This window comes from Terrapene carolina, unplaced genomic scaffold (genome assembly GCF_002925995.2).
Source record: "Terrapene carolina triunguis isolate 2854851 unplaced genomic scaffold, T_m_triunguis-2.0 Scaffold89, whole genome shotgun sequence".
Lineage (NCBI taxonomy): Eukaryota > Metazoa > Chordata > Testudines > Emydidae > Terrapene > Terrapene triunguis.
In genome coordinates this window covers 33,670,035-33,695,127 of record NW_020664440.1, presented here as the reverse complement: position 1 = coordinate 33,695,127, position 25,093 = coordinate 33,670,035, and the positions used below count along the sequence as shown (strand labels likewise).

The window sequence follows — 25,093 nt, the reverse complement described above, 5'->3', positions numbered from 1 at the left end:
TGTAGAACTCATTGCCACTAGGCCTGATAGAATTTAGTTGGATTCAGAAAAGGACTAGACACTCGTATGCATAATGAGAGCATCCACAGTTAGGCTAAAATATATAAAGGATATAAACATTCATGCTTCAGGGCATAAGCCAACACTAACCACTTGGGGTTAGGAAGAACTATTCCCTATGATCAGCTACTGTGCAATTGCCCATTATGGGGGCTTACACCTTTCTCTGAAGCATCTGGTATTGATCACTCTGAGACTGGATACTGGAGTGGATGGACAACTGTTCTGATTGAGTATTTCACTGTAAATAATGTACATAGTTAACTACACAGCAGTAGATTTTATAGTGTTAAATTGATGGAGGTTTGTGTTCAGAACTGTCTGTGGTTATGAAATTTAAGCACTCACAACCAGAGTGAGAAAGAAATGCCTGAGAAGCACCCAGTCCAGACTTTCCAATCCCCTCTCCCAAAATCATATGTATTCTGGGAAGTCTATATCTGCTTATACTTTGCATAACTATCTTAAACTTGTGTGTTTCTGGCAGATGTTGAGCTTGTTTCTAAATACTGCAGGGAAAGTATTTATTTAAAACACATCACTATGAGCCTGATACTGCATTCCATGGGTGCAAAATGTGTGATTTTTTACCTTTGTGTCTGCACGGAGAGAGGAGAGGATGCTGCCCGTCAAAGCAAAATAATGTTACCAAAAAGCAGCGTAAGAAATTGTTTGCTACTGCTTTGTGTCTTTCTAGTTCTGGCTTATTTGACAAATGGTGTTAGTGCAAATTTGACAGTGATCTTTTCTGATCAGGTGCAATACAGAGAATGAGTGATACAAGATATTTTACACTACATTTTTTTAACCAAGTAAGTAACTCGGTCAGGCCAAGTCTACACAAGGCAATTTTAGCAAAAGTGCTGTCATCAGGTTAGCCATACTGATGGGAGCCTTAGTGTAGCGAAGGCTCTGGCAGCAACCAGTGTTTAAAATATCATCAGCAGATTTAATTCACCCAGTGGTGAAAACACTGGAAGGCACTGGTGTCTTGTCTATATAAGCATAGGTGTCGACTCCATGGGTGCTCCGGGGCTGGAAGATGCACTGGCAGTAAGCTCCCCCACTCCCCTCCAGGGCCTCCCGTCTGCTGGTGGCCCCATCGATCAACTCCTCCCCCTCCCTCCCAATGCCTCCCACCCACAGTGATTAGCGTGACCAGATGTCCCAATTTTATAGGGACAGTCCTGATATTCGGGGTTGTCTTATATAAGCACCTATTACCCCCCATCCCATCCCAATTTTTCACACATGCTGTCTGGTCACCCTAGCCACGACGATCTGGTGTTCTGCGGTGTGCAGGAGGTGCTGGGAGGGGCAGGGGGAGGAACGGGGATGGGGGTGCACTTGGGGGAGAGGGCGGAACTGGGTGTGAAGAGGGGGGTCGGGGTGGAGCAGGGGTTGAGCACCCCCAGGGCCTGGAGGAAGCTGGCACCTGTGAACATTAGGGCTCCCACCGATAGCAGCAAGGCTGGGAATATTTTGCTAAAATTCCCCTGTTGTAGCTAAGACCACAGTGACCTGGAGGGTGTAAACGGGGAGCTTGATCCATCAATGGAAGTTTTGCTATTGTCTTCAGTGGGAGCGGAGTCAGGCCCATGACTTGTCTGCCCACACAATGTGGCTAATGCTTGATTGGTAACAATGCTTACCAATCAGCCTTGTTGGTGGCCTGGCCCTCTTGTTTTTGTTTGTTTTTTTGTATTTTAGAGAGAAGCCCGTAAACAAACATAGCTGAGTAACCAGTCTGGCTGCTGCTCCTTCCTTCTAGCTCTGGGCAGGAGGACATCTCTGGGTGCGTTGCCAGACTTGCTGCTGGTCCTATTCTGTGTGCATGCCCCCTGGACACTCTAGCTCCTGCTGAAGCACTATGGGGCCACTGCCCAGATTTCCCCAGCCTGCACTGATACAAACATGCTTAGCCGGAGGGTAGATGCAGACACACACACGATTGTGTTGTGGAGCAAAAAATGCTGATGTGTGAACATGACTCAGCCACACTTGTTCTAACCAGGTCAGATAGTAAACTAATTATAAAACCACTGCTGGCCCTGTAGTGAACATAGGGCCTTAAGATTCAAGTGTGGTGGACTTTCAAAGTGCTGATTGTTACTTTACAGCTTGGAGTTGGAAGAGAAAATGATGGTTTGGAGTTCACCTTATCAGAGACTATCATGCACACTCAGGAATGCTGTAGCTCAATTGCCTTGCTTAGCCAAAAGCTAAATAGTTTCAAAAGTTTATTTCCTGGCTTTATGGCAACTCTGTCTTTTTATTTATTTTCACTATATGTGTGGTGTGCTAAAAATAGTTTTGGAAGCAGTTACTGTTGCATAGTGTGTAACAATTACAAGCTTCAATCCTATCAGTTTGGAATTGAAGGGTGCCTCTTTGGCCAGATCACTTTTTATGCTCTTTCAATTTTTTTTTCTCTTTCTCTTTTTGTGCTAAAGTGTTTCTAACAGTTCAGGAGAGTTGACAGTTCACGTTGTTACCTTGAAAGGGCAGTTATCACAGTTAATCCACCCTCCAAGGTTTTTCCTCAGGATAATTATTGTTTCGGTGATTCATCTTGCAGTCCCTGCCCTTCCTTATTCGCACAAAATATCCTCCTCCCTGCAATATTTCTGGGTCAGGCTTGTGCCATGCATGTGATTTCCTCTTGGGCATGCAAACAAAAAAAAGAGTGAGTGGGTTAAAGGTCAGACTTCCCCAGGTTGGCCTACCTAACTGCAGCACGTATGTCATTCCAAGTGTTGCTAGTGGGATATTCTCAGATCGGTGAATATTTGCAGGTCTGCAGTAGAGTATCCTGCTTTGAGCAGGGGGTTGGACTAGATGACCTCCTGAGGTCTCTTCCAACCCTAATCTTCTATGATTCTATGATTTGTGTGAGGTGGAGTTCATTTTTTGTCTTGCTGGGAGGTGGGGGAAATAGTGCTTCTGTTGTTGTGCTGGAAAATTTCACTGCTTCTGTCCTCAGTGGAAAACAGTTATCACCAGCACATCCTGACATGTAATTTGCCTCATTAATTACTGTCTAACATTGGCTTAGTGCTTATGGTGCATTTCTAAGGTACTTCAAGAGGGCTGTGGTTCTTTAAGGAAACATAATTCACAGATGGAAAACAAAACCCAAAACCTGAAAGTTTCTGGCACAAATTGAGTCAAGTTTTACAGTATATGAAAAAATACAATCTGAATGGGGCTTAAAACCAGTTTGAAAGTGCCTATTGGGGAGGCAGTGCTTCCAGCAGGTAGGACACAGGATTGCAAGACAGGAGCCCTGGGGTTTTGTTGCAGTCTCTGACTCACTCTGCGCCATCTCTCTTCTGCAGTGTAATGCGCGTTATCTTTGGATGGCAAGTTCTGCATGTTGGCAAATACAACATACTGCAATATAGTTTTGTAGAGTGTACAATGGATGTTTCTTCATAGGATAAAGAGTCAGCAGAAACTTGGTGACTCAGTCAAGGAAGCAATTCTGCTCACTTAGGAAACTGACAAAGCCTTCGGGCTTGCCTAGATGTCAAGTTACTGTGCTCCAAGCTAGGGTGTGACTCTACAGTTCACCCGCTTGCCCTGCAGTCACGTCCCGTGTGGACCGTGCTACAACGCAGTAAGATTGCTGCACTGTAGATTCACACCCTGGCTTGTAGCACAGTAACTTGCCATGCAGACAAGCTGTAGACTTTAAGAAAACCAGCCTTTTGAAAGTTTAAGTGATTAGTTTTCCCATCTGATAACCCAAGACAGAGAACTCTGAACTCCACCCATATAGTAAATTAGAAGAATTCAATGAGCTTTGTTACCCTTTTCATACATGACATTACAAAATCCACCAGACTATGTTATGTATGGGAAACAATATATTTTTGTTCAAATAACAGGAAGCACAGAGTTAACAAAACTAACCAGCAAAGGTATTGTATTACTCATGTATCATGAAAATCTAAGTTATTTAAATATTTATTGCAGCTATCAACCCTTCTGCTGAAAAGAGATAACTTGTGTGGTTTATTTTCTCTCCTGCAAACTGCAGAGGTTAAAAGAACAAGTTTAGAACCTGTGTTTTAGCAAAGAAGTCTCAGCTGGACATTAAATTTAGAAGTTTTATTCCAGCTAGGTCCTTATATGTGAATCTGTTTTGTGCTGGTTAAACTTACCCTTTGCAGGTGTGTGTAACTGGCAGAAGACGTATGGCAGGTGGCTGGAGACACAGGGCTATCTGCTTCTCTTCTCCTTCTCGATGTATGTTCAGTCTCTCTTCATGGTTTGTTCTGGTCCTCATGTATTTTCAGACAATTCCACAGTTGGATTTGGTCATTGGAACCAGCAGGAATCCATGGACAACAATAAGGTGTCCGAATAATCCTCTTGGGGTGCAGAGATGTTTTCTTCTCCACCAAAAGGGTAATTCTACCTCTCTAAAGGGCTGATTTACCAGTTCTCAGCTCTTGCTAACTAGACTTCGGGAGGAATTTGTGTTTCCTAGACTAGGTTTTTTCACTTTGCTTTTACCTGTGTAGTTAAGTACAATCTAATTTTGCTGGGCCATCGGGCTGCAGCTTTTCCTTCACGTCCCATCTTCACTTTCACAGTTTCTCTTCTTCTGATTTTTTTCTCCCTCTGCCAGAGTCCTGTTTCTGCTGCTTTCTGACCTGCTTTATCTTAATTCTTTACCCTTTCTTGAACCTGAGACCTCTTTAAGCTGCTTTCTTCTTAAAAAAACAGACAAAAACCCAAGTCCCCCAAAATCCTGTAGCTAATGAATGCATAAATGATAAGGTCTCTCTCTTTCTTTGTCTTCTATGGGAAGTTTCAGTAAATGGCCTTGTTATATTATATAGAGGATTCTTCTAGTCACATCTAATAGTCCTCATTTAATATAGTCCTTATTCTGTCAAAAGCAGACTGCCCTTTACTCTCTACTTTGTCCAGGTATGAATTAATTTCAGCTAAAATCACATTAAAACTTATTTCACCAGTTTTAAAGACATGATCCTACAGCAAAAAGTATTCCCCCCCCCCCCATCAAACCAATACTCCCCTCCCTACCGTGTGTGTGTGTGTGTGTGTGTCCTAAGCAATGGGCTCTTACACTTAACTACTTACCTAACTTTCTCCAGGTTTCCATCATGTTCACTTTCTTCTTTCACTCAGTCTAGCTGTAGATCACAGTAAAACTTGTAGAAAAGCATTAAGGCAAAATTACAGCCTAAACCCATAGAAACTTTGCCCCCAGGCTTTTAACCTTCCCCCACCATAAAGACCCTTCCACTAGCTACCCCAACTCTTCTTGCTCAGCTCCCATCATATGTCATGGTCCTTCCTCTAGAAGAAAGAATCCTTCTCTGGTGCTTTTAGATAAGACAACACCAAGATCATGACCACGGATGGTCATTAATTGTTCCATGGCACTTTCAGTAAGAGGGCGAGGATGTCTTTAATCTCTTTGTCCTATTTCAACTCACATTACTGCATTCTGGCTATAGATAGTCCCGCTGCCATTTCAGCCGTATCAAGCGTTCACCTTCACTGCCTGCCCTAAGTAGAGATGTGATGTCATTCCATGATAGTCAAGCTGTCATGTGCCACTGTAGAAGTAGCTGCATCTCAACACTGGGTGATCCAATCTGCCCTGACAGGTAGGGGTGAGAGGATGGGGCCTTGACACAGGTTGAAGGGAGTAAAGGAGAGAAGGGGGCTGGGGGCTTAGAAAGAGGATTACAAACGGGCACAGAGGACAAGCTTCAAACAAAGTATTTAGTCCTGTCCTGAGCAGATTGTCCCCGCTACCGGAGCGCTTTGTTACACTTTAGCAGCCCTTGTGCAAGGAGCTGGCCGTGCCAATGAAGTATCCTGGCCGGCAGGGGCCAGGCGCGCTGTGCCGGTGTAATCAGCGCAGCCAGCTGATTGCCAGGCGCGCTAGCTCCGCCTCTGAGCAGCCGCTGTAGCTGAAGCAGGAAACTTGGTCCGGAAGCGGAAAGACGCGAGACCCCGGCCGGGTGAGGGCTGGAGATGAGCGGCGAGCTGCTCACGCTAGACTGCCTCGTCCATGTCTTCTCCTACCTGGAGGCACCGGATCTGCTCCGCGCCGCGCGGGTGAACCAGGTACCCGGCTGGGGCTGACCGCCCCTGGGGCACGGGGGGCGCCTCGGCTCTGCTCCAGCGCCCGCAGCCGCGCGTGTAGCGCAGGGAGATGCGGGCTCGTGTCGGTCGCACCCCGTTGGCAGGACACGGGTGGCGTCTGCTCTGCCCAGCTCTGGGGGCCTCCTTGGGGACCGCTGCACAGCCCGGGCCCCTGGGCTGGGGGCTTCTCCCTTTCCCCAGACACACTGCACCAGGCTGGGCGTGCCCTGGCGCTGGAGGAATGAACGGGCCTTTGCAAGCCTATTTCCTAGAGCTCCCTGTGTCCCAGCAGAGCTGCCTTAGCGCTTCTCGCCACACCCGCGGGTGCCTTTCCCCACCAAAATAACACTGGTTCCTGTCCCCCCCGAAGGGAGTTCCCTGCCACTGCCCCTGAGCACACCCCGCTGTGCAGTAGGGGGAGCCTGCTGTACCCGTGTGGCCCTGAGGGTGTTTATTTTGCCTTGACGTTTAGAAACTCCCGCAGAGCGGCCAGTGGCACCAGCTGTCTGAGCTGTGAAATTGACAGCAGGCTGGAGCAGGGGGGGAGTAACCCTGTATATAATGGAAATCACTTCAAGCCAGGGGGTGCAGCAGCACCCCCTACACCCCCAGTTCCAGCACCTGTGGGCTGAAGGAGCACACACAGGTCTGGAGACAACCATCAGGACTGCACATAAGTGTTCCCTTCCCACCCTTCGTGACCACAGGTAATGAGCCTCTCCCTTGATCCTTTTCTTTCACCCCCATCATCACCCCACTGTGATCCATGTTCAGGGCTGCAGCGGTGCAGCCCCAGCCCCTCTGAGAGATCACACACCCACCAGCCTGCAGGTATTCTCTTCTCTAGTCTCTGCCTGGCTGCTATGGCAGAATTGTGTATAGCATGCTATTGCATCCAAACTCCCCGTATTCCCTGTGCTGCATCCAAGCCACCATAGGGGAGGCAGCTGTGGCCAGAGGGGTGGGAGGGTCAGGACAGAGAATGAGGCAGGGGAGGATAAAAAATGGAGGGCAGTGACAGAGGCTGCTGCAGGACCTAACCTCTCCTAGCAAACACCATCCCGTTTCTGCAATGGAAGCACATAGGCTCCTGCCTAGCCCCGTGCCTGCTCCTGCTGTGTGGGCATGAGCAGACCTTGAAGGGGGAAATAGGAACTCGTTCTTAGGGTACGTCTACACTACGAGATTAATTCGAATTTAGATAATTCGAATTTGGGAAACAGATTGTATAAATTCGATTGTGCGCGGCCACACTAAGCACATTAATTCGTTTTTTAACCACATTAATTCGGTGGTGTGCGGCCACACTACCCCATTAATTTTAACCACATTAATTCGGTGGTGTGCGGCCACACTACCCCTAATTCGAATTAACAAAATCGATTTTGGTGCTACTCCGTTCGTCGGGGTGGAGTACAGAAATCGATTTTAAGTGCCCTTTAATTCGAAGTAACTGGCTCCGTTGTATGGACGGGTTAAGGATTAATTCGGATTAACGCAGCTAAATCCGAATTAAAGTCGTAGTGTAGACCAGGCCTTAGTGACACAAAATGTCACATGATCTGGCTAGTGAGCAGAGCGTGGACCAAGTTTGGGATTGGGTGTAGAGTCACTACAGCAGCTGTATGCCACTTGGGGGTCCCCTTTGGATTCTCCAGAATGACTCAAAGCAGCTGGACCAGGTGGGAAAGCTAGTCTGTCTTATTTCATACTTGACGCAAAGCTTTGCCCATCCCATGTGATCTGCAGTAATGGCTTATCAGTGATAACTGTAACCAAAAGACTGATTATCTCCACTGGAATAGAGAGGAAGCAATACCTACTAGGTAAAGGACAGCACTGGAAGCCAGACAATTTGGGCTGTTTGCCTTGCTCTGCATAAAACTCCTGTGTAACTTTCAGTAAATTGCTTAACAGTGCACTGAGTTCCCCAATTGTTATATGGAACTCAGACTTTCCTACGTCACCAGAGAGTAGTGAGGCTAAATTCATTAATATTTGTAAAGCACTTTAAGATCTCTGGCTGGAAGATTCTATAAAATGCAAAATATTAGTAGCATTACTTATTATTATAAAGCAGTGCTTATTTTGCAAACAATTTCTTAGAGCTGCTTTTACACAAATGGCAGTTTGTTGGCAAACAACTGAAGCAAAGTTCAGGAGATTATTTTATTTGAGCCAGTTCAGAACAGGCACCGAGTACAAAGTCTTGCGTGAACCCATCCAAGAGGGAACTGGTGGTAGGGGGAGAGAAAAACAATGAAAAACATCAGCTTGACATTTCAACTTCTCTGCTGTCAAGAATCCAGCTGCAGTGTGCAGTCCATCCTGCTGTTGGGAAATGCTCTTTCCGAATGAATTTGTCACTTGCAGTGTGTTCAGAGTGCAGCCATGTATATGCTCACTGGTATGAGCAGCCAGGATCGCATTAGACCCATCCTGCATACATTTTAAACCTGATATATCAAATTGGCACTTTCTTTTATATATTTGAGGCCTCCTGGAGGAACCTGACAGGTACCTATGTTGAGATGTCACACATCTTTTAAGAATCCAGTTACCATGTTTTAGGTTGACAGGAGAGCAAGACTTTGCTTTGGTTGGCCCCAGGGTGTGGAATACTTAAGGGTGGGTGAGCTGGTTTGGTTTTTCCCCAGAGGCATGTGTTTATTATGGCCACGATTGGCCCCATATTTATAATCTTTGTTCCTCTATTTTTGTCCTTGTGTCATAGCTCCTCAAACTGTTCTTTTCATCTGCAGGTGGCAATAACCCATTTTAATGTTACAATATTAACCTGCCTTTCTGTTTTAGATTGCTTTTACTGTGCTACTGGACTCAGCACCTTAAGTACCTCGATGGTGCAGGATGGCTGTCTTTAAATAGTTATATAGCTTATCTTGAATAGTTATCTAGCACATTTCTGAATCAGTAGTATACGCCATATTACTGTGTTCTGTATGACTTTAATATCTTACACTAAATGTGCAGGGGGTGGTATAAACTGATTGAATTGTTAACAATCCTTTAAGAGCTATACACTATATATATCTGATCACATACATTCAGCTTAATGGATCTTGTAAAAATGAGTTTTTACTCTCCATTTGATGTTATTTCCGCTAGTAGCAAGTTAGTTGGGCGTTCTAAGCTTAGATGTTTATTGATCTTTCATGTCACAATGATTATTTTCAAATTTTGGGATCGAGCCTGAACTACTTAACTAAAAAGCTTGCTAGGCCAGTTCTTGTACATATGTCCAAATTTACAAAACGTTGTTCATGATTTTAACCGCATAATTCCTATAAAAATCAATGTAAAACTATAACCAATTAATTGATTTGAAAATTCCCCCTTACTGTGTTGTGCTAAACATTCATACAAAATGTAAACTTAAAAAGAGTGATGATTCAAAGAAATTGGGGTGCAGCACAGACCTAGAAAGATTTCCTGGTCCCCTTCCCTTTCCATTGACTGACGTTATCTTCTCTTTTCTGTCAGTTACAGTAACACTGAAAAAGTTTGAAACGCAGCTTCCTTCATTCTAAAATGTCTCGTCTTTCTCCCTTCCCTTTGTAATAGGCATGGAACGAAGCCGCAGGCACAACTTCCCTATGGAGGTGAGTGCCCCTTTCAGTGTTTCAGGGAGTCCAGGCTAGGTATTGTAATAGTTGACAAGCTGCAAGGTGATCTTTTTTGGGTAGAGTGGGCACTCTCTGGGGTTCCCTGCTCAGTGTCCCTCACTGGCATTCTTTTACAGCCACTTGCCCGGTACTTTTGCTTTGCCTTTTTTAGTAGCCCTTGGTTCCCATTTTGGCACCTCCTTTCTTAAGAGGGTAGTCATTGGTGTTCCTGTGGGCGGGCTCTTTGAGGGGCTTCTCGGCTACCAAGTTCCAAGACCAGTCCTGCAAGGTGCTGAACATCAACCTGGGTGTCCTCACCCCACTGACTCTGATGGGGACTGAGATAACCCAGTCTCTCTTGGGGCATCCACAGAATGAGAACCTGGAAATACTTGTGATCCAGGAATTTTAACTACATAAAGTCGAAGAGCATACAACATGGTGGACAAAGGGCTCACAGGGTTGATTGTAAGGCATGTATATGTGTGCGCACACTGTTTTTCACCCCACCATAGTGTTTGGAATCCATTCCCTTTGGCTGATATGAAACTATAGCTGCATCATACAAATACCACCTTATTTTAATAACTTAGATTGTTACTGCTCTGCATTAAGGGCACCCCTCCAGTGCTCTGGGCACCCCTCTGGATAATCTTTTAAAAATACAGTAATGAATAAGGCAGATCCATCTGTTAGCCCAGGAGCAATGCAGTTAACTTATAACTGAATTGGCATCCTTGTTAGCACAGCCTCAGTCTAGCCTATGGCCTCACTGCTATCTTCTAACTCTTATAGAGGTTTTCCTTCTAAGTGAAGTACATTGACAGGGAAGGGTGGGGAACAGGGTGACTAGATAGCAAGTGTGAAAAATTGAGACAGGGATGGGGGGTAATAGGCACCTATATAAGAAAAAGCCCCGAATATCAGGACTGTCTCCTATAATATCAGGACATCTGGTCACCCTAGTGGGGAAGCTTCTGCTGCCACCAAGTGGGCTGTATCTATTCAGCAGACAAATACAGGCCTTTGGTCTGCAGGCTGGCACCTTTCATTAGCACATTTATTTTTAAATAATTTAAAAGAAAATGAATAAATTCCAGGACTAGGAAAGAACAGATCAGTTCAGGTTCCGGGAGAGTTTACCACTACTGGTTGGGAGCACTGGTGGGTGGGTGTTTACTATCACAGGGACATTTTAATTTTAGGTGACCATATTTTGAGCTTACAAACCTTGTTTTTGTAAGTCAAATTTTCCAAAGGTCAGGCAGTCCCTTGTAGAGGTGGGTGATATCTTAGAGGGAAAACTGGTTTTGAGTCACATCTTTTCACAAGTGCCTTTATGGGGAGTAGAAATTGTGGTTATTAGGCAGAAGATCAGACCCAGGAAAGTCAGTGGAAAAGCACACACTGACTCAAGTGCTGCTGAATCACACTCACTCTGGAGATTGCTGTAAGTCTCTCACTGACTGTCTGTACTTCAGGAAGTTACACTTTCACTCAAACAGTTCTAGAATGCTTTCTTCAATGCATTATATGCAACCGGGCTTTTTTTTATTTATTTTTTTAAAACATTTTCAGCATGTTGCAGTGAGCAAAATAGTGGAGGCAGACAAATCGATGTTTGTACTCTCATTCCATGATGGCGTTTCCTTATTTCCATCTCTTCATATTTCACAATGGTGACTGCAGTGTCTTGTTTTGTGACTGGGGAGGAATTCCCTTTCTCTACTGAATCTTAAATTCCCCAAGTAAAAAAACAAAATCATGCTTTTATCCATGACAGATCTTTGGATGTACCTAGCGACATCCACCAAATGTGAATAGTTAAGAAAAGTGTTGCAGAATGACCATCCCCTACTTTTAACTGAATAGTGTCACCTTTGTTTCATAGAAGGATGTGCCTAGATCATTGGACCTTTTGCAATATTTCCAACCTGACTCCAGGTATGCAGACATGGAAACAGTACTATCTCCACCGCTCCAAACTTGAGCATGAAATGGCATCAGGTCGGCCATCAGCTGATTATATATGTCGGTCCATGAGAGGGCATAAAGGTATGTGAGAAAATGATAAAAAGAATGGTTACTTCTGTTGTTGTTAGGTGTTTTGTACAAATGGATCCAACCCCTCATGGGATCTAGGCAGACACATGCTTTATACATTAGCAATAAAGACTTCAGCAGCCTGCAAAATTGTTGTTCCCAATTTGAACATGCATTTTTTTACATGCATATCCCACAAATCCAAAAGCTGGAAAGCTTTACTGGTACAAAACCATGAGGAAAATCTTCAGATTCAGTTGAAGAACCTTGGAAAATTGGCCTTATGGTATGATGGGGTGTGTACATTCTCAAGAGAACAGGGCCCTGAACGTTTTTAAAATTATTAGCTTCATCCTATAACATTTTGCAGAAAATGTCTTCTTCAAAGATGGTGATATAAAACTAAATAAAAATCTCATCTGTTATTCCATGCTGGTTAAATAAATTCTCTCTTCACTGATAACTATGGCCAGATTTTTAAAGGGACTTAGGTGCCTATCTTTAGACACACATATACCTTTAAAAATCTGGTCCTATATCCTCTGAGTTGCATGTCACCTTCAGTAAAGTCCAAATTCAATAGCACCCACACATAAAAATTTAAGACTGGACTCTGGATTTATGGACACATAAATAAAAGTATACTCTAATTTACTATATTCCCTTCAGATAGCAAGAAATTAAAGGGTAAATTGCACTAACTCAAGCCATGAAGGCTATGTTCATGCATCATATTGTAAAACCAACTAGAATGCAAGTTTTGGAATACATCATATTTTCATTCAGACAGTAAGATTGTCAAGCAAAGGGTTTACAGCTTTAACTAAGGCAATTTTTATTGCTACCCAGGTATTATGCTGAAGAGTTATTTGCTGAAATTAATGTTGTTTAATCACTTTGTCGGTATAGGGGATAATTTGTGATTTATTTTCTCTCCTGCAGACACTTTTTTGTTTTTGCATGAAAAGTTTTTTTTATTTTGACTGAACATGTTTTGGATAATAGCATGGGCTACACTAATAAGTGTGAGTCATCACACTCATGAAAAATGGAACACTGTATCTACCGTTACTCTATTAGGAATAAACTACTAGGCCGTGTTTGAAAGTGCAGAATGATAACGTGCCAGGAAGCAATCCAGACCTCCCCAGATTTGTATCCCCATTCTGCTTAATGCCATTAGTCTCCTATTTAATGCTTTGCTGATAGGGGCCTTACTGTTCCTGGTGAGCATGAAATCAGTTGATGGTCATACTGATATTTTTGTTGTATTTTATTATTGTAGGTAAAATAGTTGGTATGGCTTATCTCTCAGACAACGAGCACGTGTTTGGTGGTGGAAAGCTGAGGTCTGTGGTTTGCACTGCGTCTACTGATGGCACTATCCGAGCATGGCAGGTCCAAGAGGTGGGATGCACACTCTTTACAAGTCCAGTGTCACAATCAAGAATATTTATACCATCATTAAAAAAACAATTATGTATCCTACTCCTCTTATATGATTTGTTGTTCTAGAATAGCTCTAAATCATCAGAAGGCAATATTTAAAATACAGGTCAAACATTGCCCATGCTTTTTAATTCAAACTGAGTGAACTGTTCCAAAAATACAGCTGCCATAGGATGGCTAGTATGTAAATAAGGAAGGGGGACTACAGATAACCCAGTTTTTGTTCCTAGTGTCATCTCTCTAAAGTTATGCAGAGGGAAATGGTGGCATTTTTTAATGTATAGAAGAGAACACTCACTAGTTTTAGTTTTTTGGGCCATACCTAGATCTTGAATCTCTTTCCCACCCACACTGCATAATGGCCCAACCTCATCCTTCCTTTTTATTTATATAAAAAAACCCTCCTATTATTTAATTTCATTTCCTTGGCAAGCGCTAATTCAGCTTGAGTTTTAGCAATTCTCACTTTATTCCTACATTTTTTTTCTATCTTCTACAGTATAGCTTTGTTTGCTGACCAGCAACTTTTTCCATTCCCTATAAGCTCTCTGCTTCCTCCTATTAACCTTTTTTGAGGTGGCTATTCATCTAGGTGGGTCTGGAGCCTTTCCCTACAAGTTTCGCAAATTTCAGATTGTTTTTGTATAGTTGATTTGAAGAAATTCCAAGCCTCTTTCGTATTTAAGTCCTCGAGTCCTTTAACTAAATGTCTTACTTTCCCAAAGTCTGCCCTTCGGAAATAAAAAAAGAGTTAATAACATGGTTTGGATTTTCCTTCATTTAATTTAAAGTGAATCAAATTGTGATCACTCAATCCAAGATTATTTCCTATGACCTGCTCTTCTGTGATGTCACTACCAAGTAAAGCTTAAGTCTAAAGTTGCATCACCTCTTGTTTCAGTGATGATTTGATGAAGAAAGCTGTCATCTATCACATCTAGGAATAATTGGGCCCTACCAGTATTAGTAATATTTATTCTATAATCTATATCAAGGAAGTTTAAAGTTTCCCATTATGACGCAATTCCCGAAAGTATTTCTCTAATAACACTGAAGTGAATGCTATCCATAACAGAGTCTGACTCTTGGGGTCTATAGCAGACCCCTAATACTATCCCAGCAGAACCTCCTTTTACAACCCTTCCCCAAAGTGATTTTGACCCAAACAGATTTTGTCTGTACTATCACTTCTTTAAGTGTACAGCTGTCGATGTACCATGCTACCCCACTACCTTTCTTCTCTCTCTTAAACAGTACATAACCTTCAACACCTGTATTCTAGTCATGAGTGTTTTTCCACCATGTTTCTGTAATCCCTGTAATATCTGGTTTAACCTCCTGCACCAGTAGTACCAGTTCCTCCATTCTGTTGCCCAGATTCCTTGCATTTGTGTACAAGCACTTCAATTGTTTCCCTCAGACCTCACTCAGTTTTCTAGCTTGTGGTGTTCCCTTGTCCCTTACTATATCTTCCTTTAGCTGATTTTCCTGCTCCATCCCTGGCTTCAATACACTGGAGACTTCATGAGCCTCTTCCAGCCTCATCTCCTAGTTTAAAGCCCTTTTTAGCTCTAGTGCCAGTCTTGATCACAAAAGATTAACACCCCAGGTACTCATGTGGAGTCCATCAATTGGAAGCGACCGAGGAGGCGAGAGGCCTGGGTGTATGGGTCAAGCACAGAATAACTGAGTCATCAATTTAATGTGGCTGTGAAAAAGGCAAATGCGATCCTTGGATGTATTAGGAGAGACATTTCCAGTTCAGACCGAGAAACAATAATGCCATTGTACAAAGTACTAGTAACATTTCACTTGGAATACTGGATACAATTGTGGTCACCCACATTCAGGAAATATTTATTCAAATTGGAACAGGTGCAGAGAAGAGCTATAGGATGATCGGGGAATAGAGGGTGTATTTTATGATGGGAGACTGGAAGAGCTTGGCTTATTTAGGCTAGCAAAAGTCTGAGAGGGGATAAGATTGCTATCTATAAATACGCTGGGGGAGGTGGGAGAGGGGTAAATACCAGGGAGGGCAAAGAGCTATTTAAGCTAAAGGACAATGTTGGCACAAGAACAAATGAATGTAAACTATCCATGAACAAATTCAGGCTGAAATTTAGAAGGCTTCTAACCATCAGAGGAAAGAGGTTCTCAAACACCCTCCCAATAGGAGTTGTGGGAGCAAACACTTTGTTTTTAGGAGAGTCTGACATTTCCCTGCAATTGTGGGGGCCTCGGGCACTGATGCAGCTTGGGCCCTCCTATTCTCTGCCTGTGGCACAGAATAGTCTAGTCCTTTAGTCTCATTTTTGGTTGTGGGGTTTAGTGTGTGGGTCCAGGGTGGTAGCGGCCTGTGATATACAGGAGGTTAGACAATGATCTAGTGGTTCCTTCCGGCCTTAAACTGTGACTAGAGATGCAGGCTTGTGGTCCCTAATGTTCAATATGTAATTCAAATCACAGCACAAAAAACATGGTATGTTAATGAGATCAGACTTTGCTTCTTCCCTGACTTCTCTGTCCACATCTGAGAGGAACAGAGATCTGGCAAAGTTTGCAAGCAATTCATATTTCTAGTATTCTGGCCTATTACAGTGAAGGTTTTTCATGCATCAAAGCTCCACTGGCTTCATTTGGTCAATTAATTTGAATTAGATCTTAGATCAGAATTTCTAAGAGCGTCAAGTATTTGCTGTTGCTGCTTTTTCTGGGGAGTTCTTGGGGGGTGGGCGCTACACAATGTTCAGCCTGACAATCTTGCAATAAGATTAAAGTGCCATATTTATTGATTTCTACTTTTTTTTTTTTTTTAAGGTAGTCACTGACTATTGGGCTTTAGGTTGGTGCCCCTGAAAACAGCTATTGGGGAATATTACTTTTAGAGAAACGAGACTTGTTAAATGCAATCAAAATTTAAAATGGTAATATTAAGATACTCCAGGACCGCACAGTATCACATACAGTTAGAAAATACAGCTTAAATGGAACCAGTGTCATTTAACTGGCCAAACATAAAGCATTCAAGATCAATTATGAGAGCAGGACCATTGAAAACATGGTTGGGGAAATGAGTGCAATTATATGGCAAACTTTTAAGTTAGCTGGTGCCGGTATTGGTAGCATTCCCCCCCTACAAACCTTTGCAGTATTACACACCTACATTTTGCATGCCTATTAAATGGTAAATCAATGGACACTGACCAATAACATCAATCATCTGACATGCACACCCATCTTTTGACTGATTTACAACACTTTGTCACTGTTGAGTTCAGTCCAGGACTTGTGTGTCAGTTACAACAGGACAGAACTTGACCCATGGGAGCAAGCAGGTGCAACTCGGCTTGTATCAGCTGACCTGAACAGAATTATGCCAAGGATGAACTGGGCCGTTAGAATCAAATCTTGCAATAGATGACTTGTGGAAGTGTGCTTGGTCTCAATTTAATTCTTGTGATCATTAGACCACTTCAGAAACCACCATCCATTTTGGCAGACTGAAATGCTATTGGCAGTTCCTGCTCAGGAGAGACCTAGGACTTGAGTAGCAAAGGGTATTGTATTGTAGGTCCAAACTGAGATGAATTTGCATAGCAAGGTAGCAAATGTTGCTGTGTAGTCTGCCTGCATGTACATTTGGCTCTAAAATGTGCTATTAATTCTCAATGCAGACCAGTTTGTGATGGTATTCTAAAGATGGTAGAGACAGTAAAAGAGAATAGGGGAGAAGGAAGATTTAAAAGCTATTGCAGATTCTTGCTCTCAAGTGGGGGTGAAGGAGTGGAATTTTCCAGTCCTGTGGTCTGCAGTGTCACTGGGTGTGGGAAGAATAAGTGAGATTTGTGGTGTAAAGGAAACATCCAATTATTTAAAATGTCATCTTTGGAAAGAGCTTCTTGGCTGCACTTTAGGATTTTTGAAATACAATGGAGTAAGCTGAGTCATTATTAGAATCCAGTACGGGGGGAGAGTTCCAACAAGGAGAAAATAATGGCTATCTTGTTAAAGGAAAACTATTTCAACACAAACACTGGAAAATACCAAGCAAAATGTTGTTGAAATAGGTAATATCTTCAATGGTATATACATACAAAAACAAGCAATGGGGGGAAAGGGATGCATTATTGATAACAATTTAAATCTATTTAAAATGCCCATAAGCTGGCCCCTAACTGCATATTTTTGTTCAGGGTACACAGATATGGTCAAGTCCCTCCCAGGAAGTGCCATTTGTAAAGGTTATTACTGTCCCAGAGTACAAACTAGCAATCAGCACAGACACCCGTGGAACCATCAAAGTCTGGCATGGAGAAAGTGGGGAAGAGCTTGCTGCATTCTCCACATCATCATCCTCGTCCAGTTTGGTTGCCTACTCAGTGAACGACAAGCCCTTCCTAACTGTAAGTAAACCATGGTGACTGTAAATTAATGACCACTTATCTAACAAGATGAGCTACACCTAGATATGTGCTCGTTTAAAATAATGAGGAATACGCTTCTGATGTGGTGCATTTTAAGCACTGGGAGATAGGAATTAAAGGTGCATAAAACGTATTGAAAGAGACTTCAGGTGAAATCTTGGCCCCATTGGAATCAATGGCAAAATTTCAATTAACTTCACTGAGGCCAGGATTTCATCCCAGAACAGTTTGTAAAGAATGAATTATTCTGCACTAGATGATCTGTGTTCTAGTGCTTCATCCAGTCTCATTTCAAAAGTCTGCAGGGATGGAACTTTAACCACTAGATTGTGGATGTGTCGCTTCCAAGGGCTTTCGTTCACAGCCTGGAGTTCTGATTTTTAGCTTAAAATTTATTATTTTACTACCTTCATTCTTTTTCTGTTGATGATAGCACAGTCATGCTCCCTTTGTGTTTATACCCTTTGGAGACTATCAGATCCCCTTCGAGTTGTTCCTTACCCACATTATATTTAGTTCTTCTAATCTTTCCTCCAGGCCCTTTAATCATTTTTGGTTTCTCTTCCTTGGACTCCCTTGAGTTTGTCTACATCTTTTTGGAACAAAGTATCTAGAACACAGGAAAATGTCACATACTAAGTGTTTATACAAATGGCTGTAATGTACATCTTCTGCCTTGCTATTACAATGGAGCAAGTACAGGCATGTGTGGTGTGGAAGTATGCCAGAGCAGGACAATAGAATTTGTGTTTATTTTGGCTAGGAATAGAAAAAGGCTTTAACTATAGTTGTCTTTGTGGGGCTTGTTTGGGAAGTGACTGTTTCAGCCCTCTGGATTAGTGCTGCTAGCGAGGGGATGAGTACTGCACAGTCCTGTTTTTGTCATAACTGCCGGGAATAGGGTTAAAAAGACTGAATGTGTATTATAGTAGTTCAAAACTACAGCATAGTGGCATTGTGCTACTGCAGAAGCACGTGATGGACTGGTGGAGAATTAAATTCCCACTTCAGGGACTGGAATCAAAGACGCTGAATCATTAGGAAATATCTCTCCACTGCCTTTTGCTTCTGCTGCTCCTGATACACAATACATAGGTCTGATTATAAGTAGTGTTGAAAATCAGACTGTAAATGAGGTGGTTCTACCTCCACAGGGTTGTGTTCATCCTGTATACCAACTGCTGTAAGAGCATCAGGAGAGCAGCTGTGATGACCCCTAAAAACAGACTCAGATTTTTTTTTTTTTTTTAAAAGCTCAGTCAACAGTAGGAAGTTTCCTTTTCTTTTGAATGAACTATGTAGGAGACTCTGTGCTATGCGCATCTTGATGTGAGATACACGTTAGCCTTCAGGCGTGGTGCTGATAGTACCATTCAAAGTTTAAATTCAAATAAGATAAAAATGCTTGATGTCATGAGCACTAAACCTTCAGATTCATATAAATTCTTTTTTACAGAAGCTCGGATGTTGTAACCATGTTTCTTTCTTACTCATCTTTTCTTTATTGTAGGCAGCCACTGCAGGAGGTGCTATCTATACGCTAGAAGTTCCTAATCTAAATCAGGTTTCATGTATTACAGCATTTCAAAACTCTAGCATTGATTTATTACTTTGTTCACCAGACGAGCAATGGCTAGTTGTTGGATCTACTGAGAATGCAGATACATCTCCAAAGGTACAGTATTACGTAAAATTGGGAGCTGCCTTTAAATATAGGATCTCTACATTTTAATATAGTCTCTCACCTTCCTCTTGATCTATTGGCATATCTTACTGACTGACTAATGGACTCAGCAGCATTTATATAGAACAATCTCTACCTCAAAGTAGGTAAACGTTTATTCTTCCTTTGTTAGAACATTTTCCTAATTAACTTAAAGAATTTGCCCTTCCTGAACGAAGTGCCCAATGTATTTTATTCCATAAGTCTTAATGGCAGTACACCTAATTTATAATGCAGCTTTCTCTGTTACGAAACACTCTGCTTGTAATGCAACAGGCTGAATTTGAATATCTAAAACGTTGCATTTTATATTTTTGTGGTGCAAGTAGAGCCATCAATGTAGCAATTTTCCATATCTGCTAATAACTAATATGAAAATTAGAAAAATAAAAATACCATAGAAACTTTGCTGGAAGAGTAAACAAATAACTTGTTCTCAGTGTTGGGCATCTGATAAACCTAGTGGTTATTATCAAGCTCCTCATCTTTACAGAATGAGAAATCTTGCTAACGGCTAGGTTCAGCTACATTCCAACAAGACACTTTTTTCATCCGAATTTGTTGATTTGTCAAAACCTGAATGGTTTTTTTGGAAAGGGGTAGACTTTGACAAATTTACATTGGACTCCTGCCTGGTTTTCTGCTAGCTCGCCTATGCGGACTTCCCTGGATTCAGGACCCCATATCTTCCAGGCCAGTTACTTCCCTCCGTTGCCCAACTTCTGAGAGCACTGGCTGCGACAGGAGCTTGTGAGTCAATGCTCCTAGTCAGTTCGCCAGGTAGGCTACAGAAGACCCAGGGTGCATCTGGCAGATGCAGACTTACTGACCATTCTTTTTCAGTTTCACTGCTGCCCACCACTAAATAGCAGCTGTGAAACTTGCTTAACTTGACCAGAGTCTGGTCAATTTCACAACTGCTATTCAGTGATGGGCAGCAGTGAGACAATCATTACTTTCATTAGCAGGTGTCAGGGTTTCCGGTGTCCCATCTCCACTGCAGCCTACCAGATGGGCAGCCAGGGATCCTAGAGAACACATTTCATTTTAGAAACACCATGGTTTTTTTTGTTTTCTGAAACAAAATAATGTGGGATTTCTGTTCTGTGAAAATTTGAGGTTTTGGCATTTTTGTCCCAATTCAGGATACATTTTTTTTCCAAAAATACATTTTTGCAGAAAATGTTTCCCAACCAGCTTTGAACTCACCCTAGATTCATATTTGCTTAAGCGATATTCTACCATAAACTAGATATCTTGAGCAACAACAAATTTTCAACCGCCCTTGACAGGTTAGATTGTTTTAGAATGGACACTGAAAAGTTTACTAGAAACACCTCACAAAATAATAAACCAAGCCACAAGTCATTTGTGATCTTTCTTTGTGCAAAAAGTGCCACTTTCAGCAGTACTCTGCTAGCGTCCTTCTAGTCAACACCCCATACACCCTTTCTACATGCACATTTTAGCACAGCTGCCTGTTGGACAAAAGGAAAGTGGACTGGAATAGCAGAGACTGCTGTCATTAAACATTCAGATACACTGGCAGAGCTGTATAAGGAATGGGCAGGTCTACACTTCCGGGCTAAATGGACCTAAGTTATGCAACTCCAACTATGTGAATAACTCTTAGGTCAACTTATTGCGGTGTCTATACTGGGCTGGGTCGACGGGAGAAACTCTCGTCGACTTACCTTACGCTTCTTGTTCCAGTGGGATACAAGTCAACAAGAGAGCAATCGGCAGTCGATTTAGCAGCTCTTCACTAGACCCACTAAATCGACCCCCCCCCCCCAAGTGGCTTGATCACTGTGCGTCGATCCCTCCTTAAGTGGAGACAAGCTCTATGGCTCGGCTATGCCAAGTCCTATGCCATACTTTCACAAGCATCAACCTCTCACTTTTCATTAAGTGTGACGACTTTCAATAAACCACTGAAAGATAAACTTCAATAAGTCTGATTTTGCAAAAAGCTTTTCTTAATGGAAAAAATCCTTAGCAAGAATTATGAAGTCTAAGGTTTTTTCATAAGTGGCACTGCAGTCTGAATAGTATATTTGTCTTTGTTTTTCCCTACACCAGATATTTTATACAGATTGCTTGATTAACCCGGCAGATGAATCACCTGTATCTAGTTCGCTACCTGTCAACAATTGTGCTGTAGTCTGCTGGTTACCAAAAGCACCAGCAAGAATAGCAGTAGTGCACCAAGATCGCATGCCAGTTCAAAGGAACATCACAGTGTTTGATCTAGCTCTCAAAAAGTCTAAATATAAAATGGAAGTTCTAGGTATGTTTTGGTAACTATTGCCTATTAACACTTCATAGCAGAGAAATTTTATTATTGGTGGTTTTGTTTTTTTTTTTGGTAGTAATCACAGGTGTCTATTATAGTTCAGGATACAAAAAATTTTATTTTAGGGATGGAATTTTCTATAGTTGGTCTCTCCCAAAGGTGATTTTTTTTTTAATGTGGGTAAAATCCATTATTATTGTAAGAGACTCGAAAAAATAACAGTTGCATTTGTTGCAGCTGTTCTTCAGGAACTATGCTAGCTTCCGGTTGCAGTTTGAGGTGTTTGAAATTGATCTGTAAAGCTGTACAACATAGCTTGTGTCCTTACTGAAGCCAACAATTTCTCCATGTACTGTCCCAGCAGTCAAGCTCAGCTAGGGCACACAGACATGTAAGTGGCCAGAGGTACTCAACTCTGGAAACAATCACTACCGCTGCACCAACAGAGCCAGTTGACCATTAGGGTATAGTAGCAGGCCCCCCTTTATTCTCAAGAAGTTACTTAAGGGGTAGAGAGGGGAGATTTTTTCCCCCTTGTAGTCCTTATGCAGAATGCAAAAGGATAAGAGGCTAAATTAAAATATACACATGATGCCTGGTGGGCAGAAAGTGATTTCAGAAGTCAAGGGACCCTCATGGAGAACACACAGCCTGCAGCCCCTTATGTAAAAACAGAGCTCCTGTCACCTGCTTCTCCTGACTAACAATGTAGCACTATCACAAAGGGAGAGAGAGACACTCATCATGGGATGTTGTAGGTCAATCTCACCACCTTTGAAATCTCTTCCTCCCCCGCCCCAGTAGTGTAGATCATGGAAAAGAACATTGATATCATACTCCTAGTAAGCAGCCCCAAGCTGTCTGGGCACCAGAGAAGGGGTTTCTTTTTATATATATATATATATATATATATATAAATATAAATATAAAAAAAAAATAACTCTTTACTGCAGATTTTGGTAGAAGTGATTTTAGAGTTGAAATCAAATCTTTGAAGTATTTTCTTTATAAAAGCTCAACAGGTTGCAAGTTTCACACTACCAGGAGGAACGTGGACCACAGAAATTCTCATGAAAGGACATGGAACAGAAACAATTCTTTTAGGATGTGGAGCAAACTTGGAACTATATTCAATTTTTGGGACTCAAGTAGAAGCTTTCCAGCATCACAACAATGCAATCACTTCAATATGGGTGGTATGTGTCTCAACTGTTGAGTTCTATTTTGGGGGGGGGGGGGGGGGGAGAAGAGAGAAAGGCATTGTTTACTGTACTCTAACTACAGTATTTTACTTTAAATTGGAAGGATGCTTTTCGTGTTGTCACATCATCTTTGGATCTCTCACTCCGTGTGTACACATGGAAAAAAGTAAACAAAATTTCTTCACTGACAAGTCGCTATTATTTACTAGGGGGAACTCACAGATGGTCAAGGTAAGACAGCTCAGTTGGTAACTAAACAAAGCTAGCAAGTTGTGATATAAATCAAGCCTTTGTTTGTTATGATTAACTTGCTTTCACTTACAAAAAGATGAGGATAACTCAGTACATTGAAAGCTTAAGTGACATTGGCAATAGACAGGGGGCAGATTGTCACTACTGCTGTCTCCTCCAAGAAGAGGGGGAGGGGGGGGAATTTAAGTGAACTTTTTGGGAATAGATTACACTACTGTTCAAACAACTGTAGAAAATAAATGGCTGAAGGCCATGTCAACTTTTTTATATGTAAAATATTTCTAGTGAGCTGAGCAGGTGGTTCTTGTAATTTAATAGTATTCTTTTTTATAAAGTCAATTTCTGCTGTAAACCATCCTTCAAAAAAAAGTCACACCTTTTATTTTTCAGTTAGTTGGGCCTTTGCTAGTTAGACACAAACAGCATCAAGACTGTTTGAGAAGCTGCAGTGTAGTGGCGTTTAAACTCCAGGAGGAGCTCATGCAACATACAGGAAAGGCAATGTTCAGGCTCTCCTCCCCCCAAGCTCTGAAAGTTTAGGGTGCCTGTCTGGACTGTTTGACAAATTAGGTCACAGGTGGTTTCTGCTTAGGTGCTTCTGGCTGCTAGATTAAAATATGGATTTAATGGATGTGTTTAAACTTTAAATTGTAAAAGATCCTAACTTAAGAGGCAGCTAGTTGTAGTCATATCTCCTTTTAAAGGTTTTCAGTTTAACATGTTCTGTTCACAATTTTTCCACAACAGGGGCTTTACGGATGTGGCATGTGACAACATCAGCATCGTAGGTGTGGTGGCTGAAAGTGATGAAACAAGTATTTTAAGAGCATATTCCTTTAACCTGTAAACAGAGAAATATTTAATGCTCCTTCATCATTTTAGCTGTAGTCTTGGGTGTGGTTTCGCAAAGCTTTCTTCTGTTAAGTACAGGGCACTATGTAGGGAAAACATAAGGTACTGCTAGTTCACCATAAAGCCTTTAAGTATGAACAAAGAGCTGTTCCCTTGGAGCAATATGCAGTGATAAGCTTTGTGAACACTCCCATTTTAATAGAAGAGATGCAGATGAGCACCATGAAGCTAGGTCCCCTCAATCAAAAACCATCAGTTGTGGGGGTGAAGTAAGTCTGTAGTAGACATAAAAATGCTACCACTCCCTCGAATATAAACTTCAGTATATCAACCATAATGTTTACTAGAGGTCATACCTAAGCTATACTTTATCTAGTCCAATTATGAAATAAAAATATTCCTTTAAAAACACACTAATTTCAGTAATGCCACCACTCTTTATATTATAGCCTTTAGAATGCAGTACCTCAATAAGTAAACCTCACTTTCCATTATGAAAATTTGGGTGCTCTTACCCTAAATAAAGAGTCATACAACAGTTTAAAATTTATTGGATCTGCAACCAAGTACAATTAGTCACATGGAAAATACTCAATACATACGTAAATTAAAATACAAGGAGGAAACAATTCTTGAACCTGGTTCTGTCAATATAGTGTGGTTCAGTGCAACATCTCCTGGCACGGTGTTTTATCCAGAAGATGGATGATATGCTGTAAACTTCTTTAAAAAGTACAGACTTAAGTACTGACTACCCCTAAGTAACATAGCAGGGGACATCTTTTCCACACCTGCAAGATTTAGACCAGTGTGAAGTCTTGCAAAAAGTACGTAACTCAGCTATAAATTTACATTGCAATGGTGTAATCACGGAAGAGTTTGTACTTTCACACATCTACAGGAAAGGACCACTATACTTCCTTCCACTGCTTGTGATTCATTCAACATTATTTGTTTTTAAGCTGGTTGCAAGTCTTCCCTTAAATATCCCACATACCCATGATCAATAAAATCAAGCTTTAAAACTCTTAACT

At 41.9% G+C, this 25,093-nt stretch overlaps 1 protein-coding gene across 1 annotated transcript; it reads left to right on the top strand.

Annotated features, from left to right (window-relative positions):
* Positions 1 to 6,066: 6,066 nt before the first annotated feature.
* FBXW12 (F-box and WD repeat domain containing 12) lies at positions 6,067 to 24,776 on the top strand. Its single transcript, XM_024208791.3, has 10 exons — positions 6,067 to 6,174; positions 9,775 to 9,812; positions 11,707 to 11,870; positions 13,144 to 13,265; positions 17,504 to 17,713; positions 19,245 to 19,409; positions 21,540 to 21,747; positions 22,768 to 22,949; positions 23,059 to 23,186; positions 23,955 to 24,776. Exons 1-10 carry the CDS (start codon positions 6,082 to 6,084, stop codon positions 24,052 to 24,054), a joined length of 1,410 nt encoding a protein of 469 aa, XP_024064559.2. The 5' UTR covers positions 6,067 to 6,081; the 3' UTR covers positions 24,055 to 24,776.
* The last annotated feature ends 317 nt before the right edge of the window (positions 24,777 to 25,093 follow it).

Excerpts from the sequence above, each read along its gene's own strand:
- FBXW12 (XM_024208791.3), top strand. The coding sequence starts at position 6,082 with ATGAGCGGCGAGCTGCTCACGCTAGACTGCCTCGTCCATGTCTTCTCC. Across the intron at positions 9,813-11,706 it reads GGCACAACTTCCCTATGGAG|AAGGATGTGCCTAGATCATT; the intron begins GTGAGTGCCCCT and ends TTTGTTTCATAG. Across the intron at positions 22,950-23,058 it reads CAATCACTTCAATATGGGTG|GATGCTTTTCGTGTTGTCAC; the intron begins GTATGTGTCTCA and ends TTAAATTGGAAG.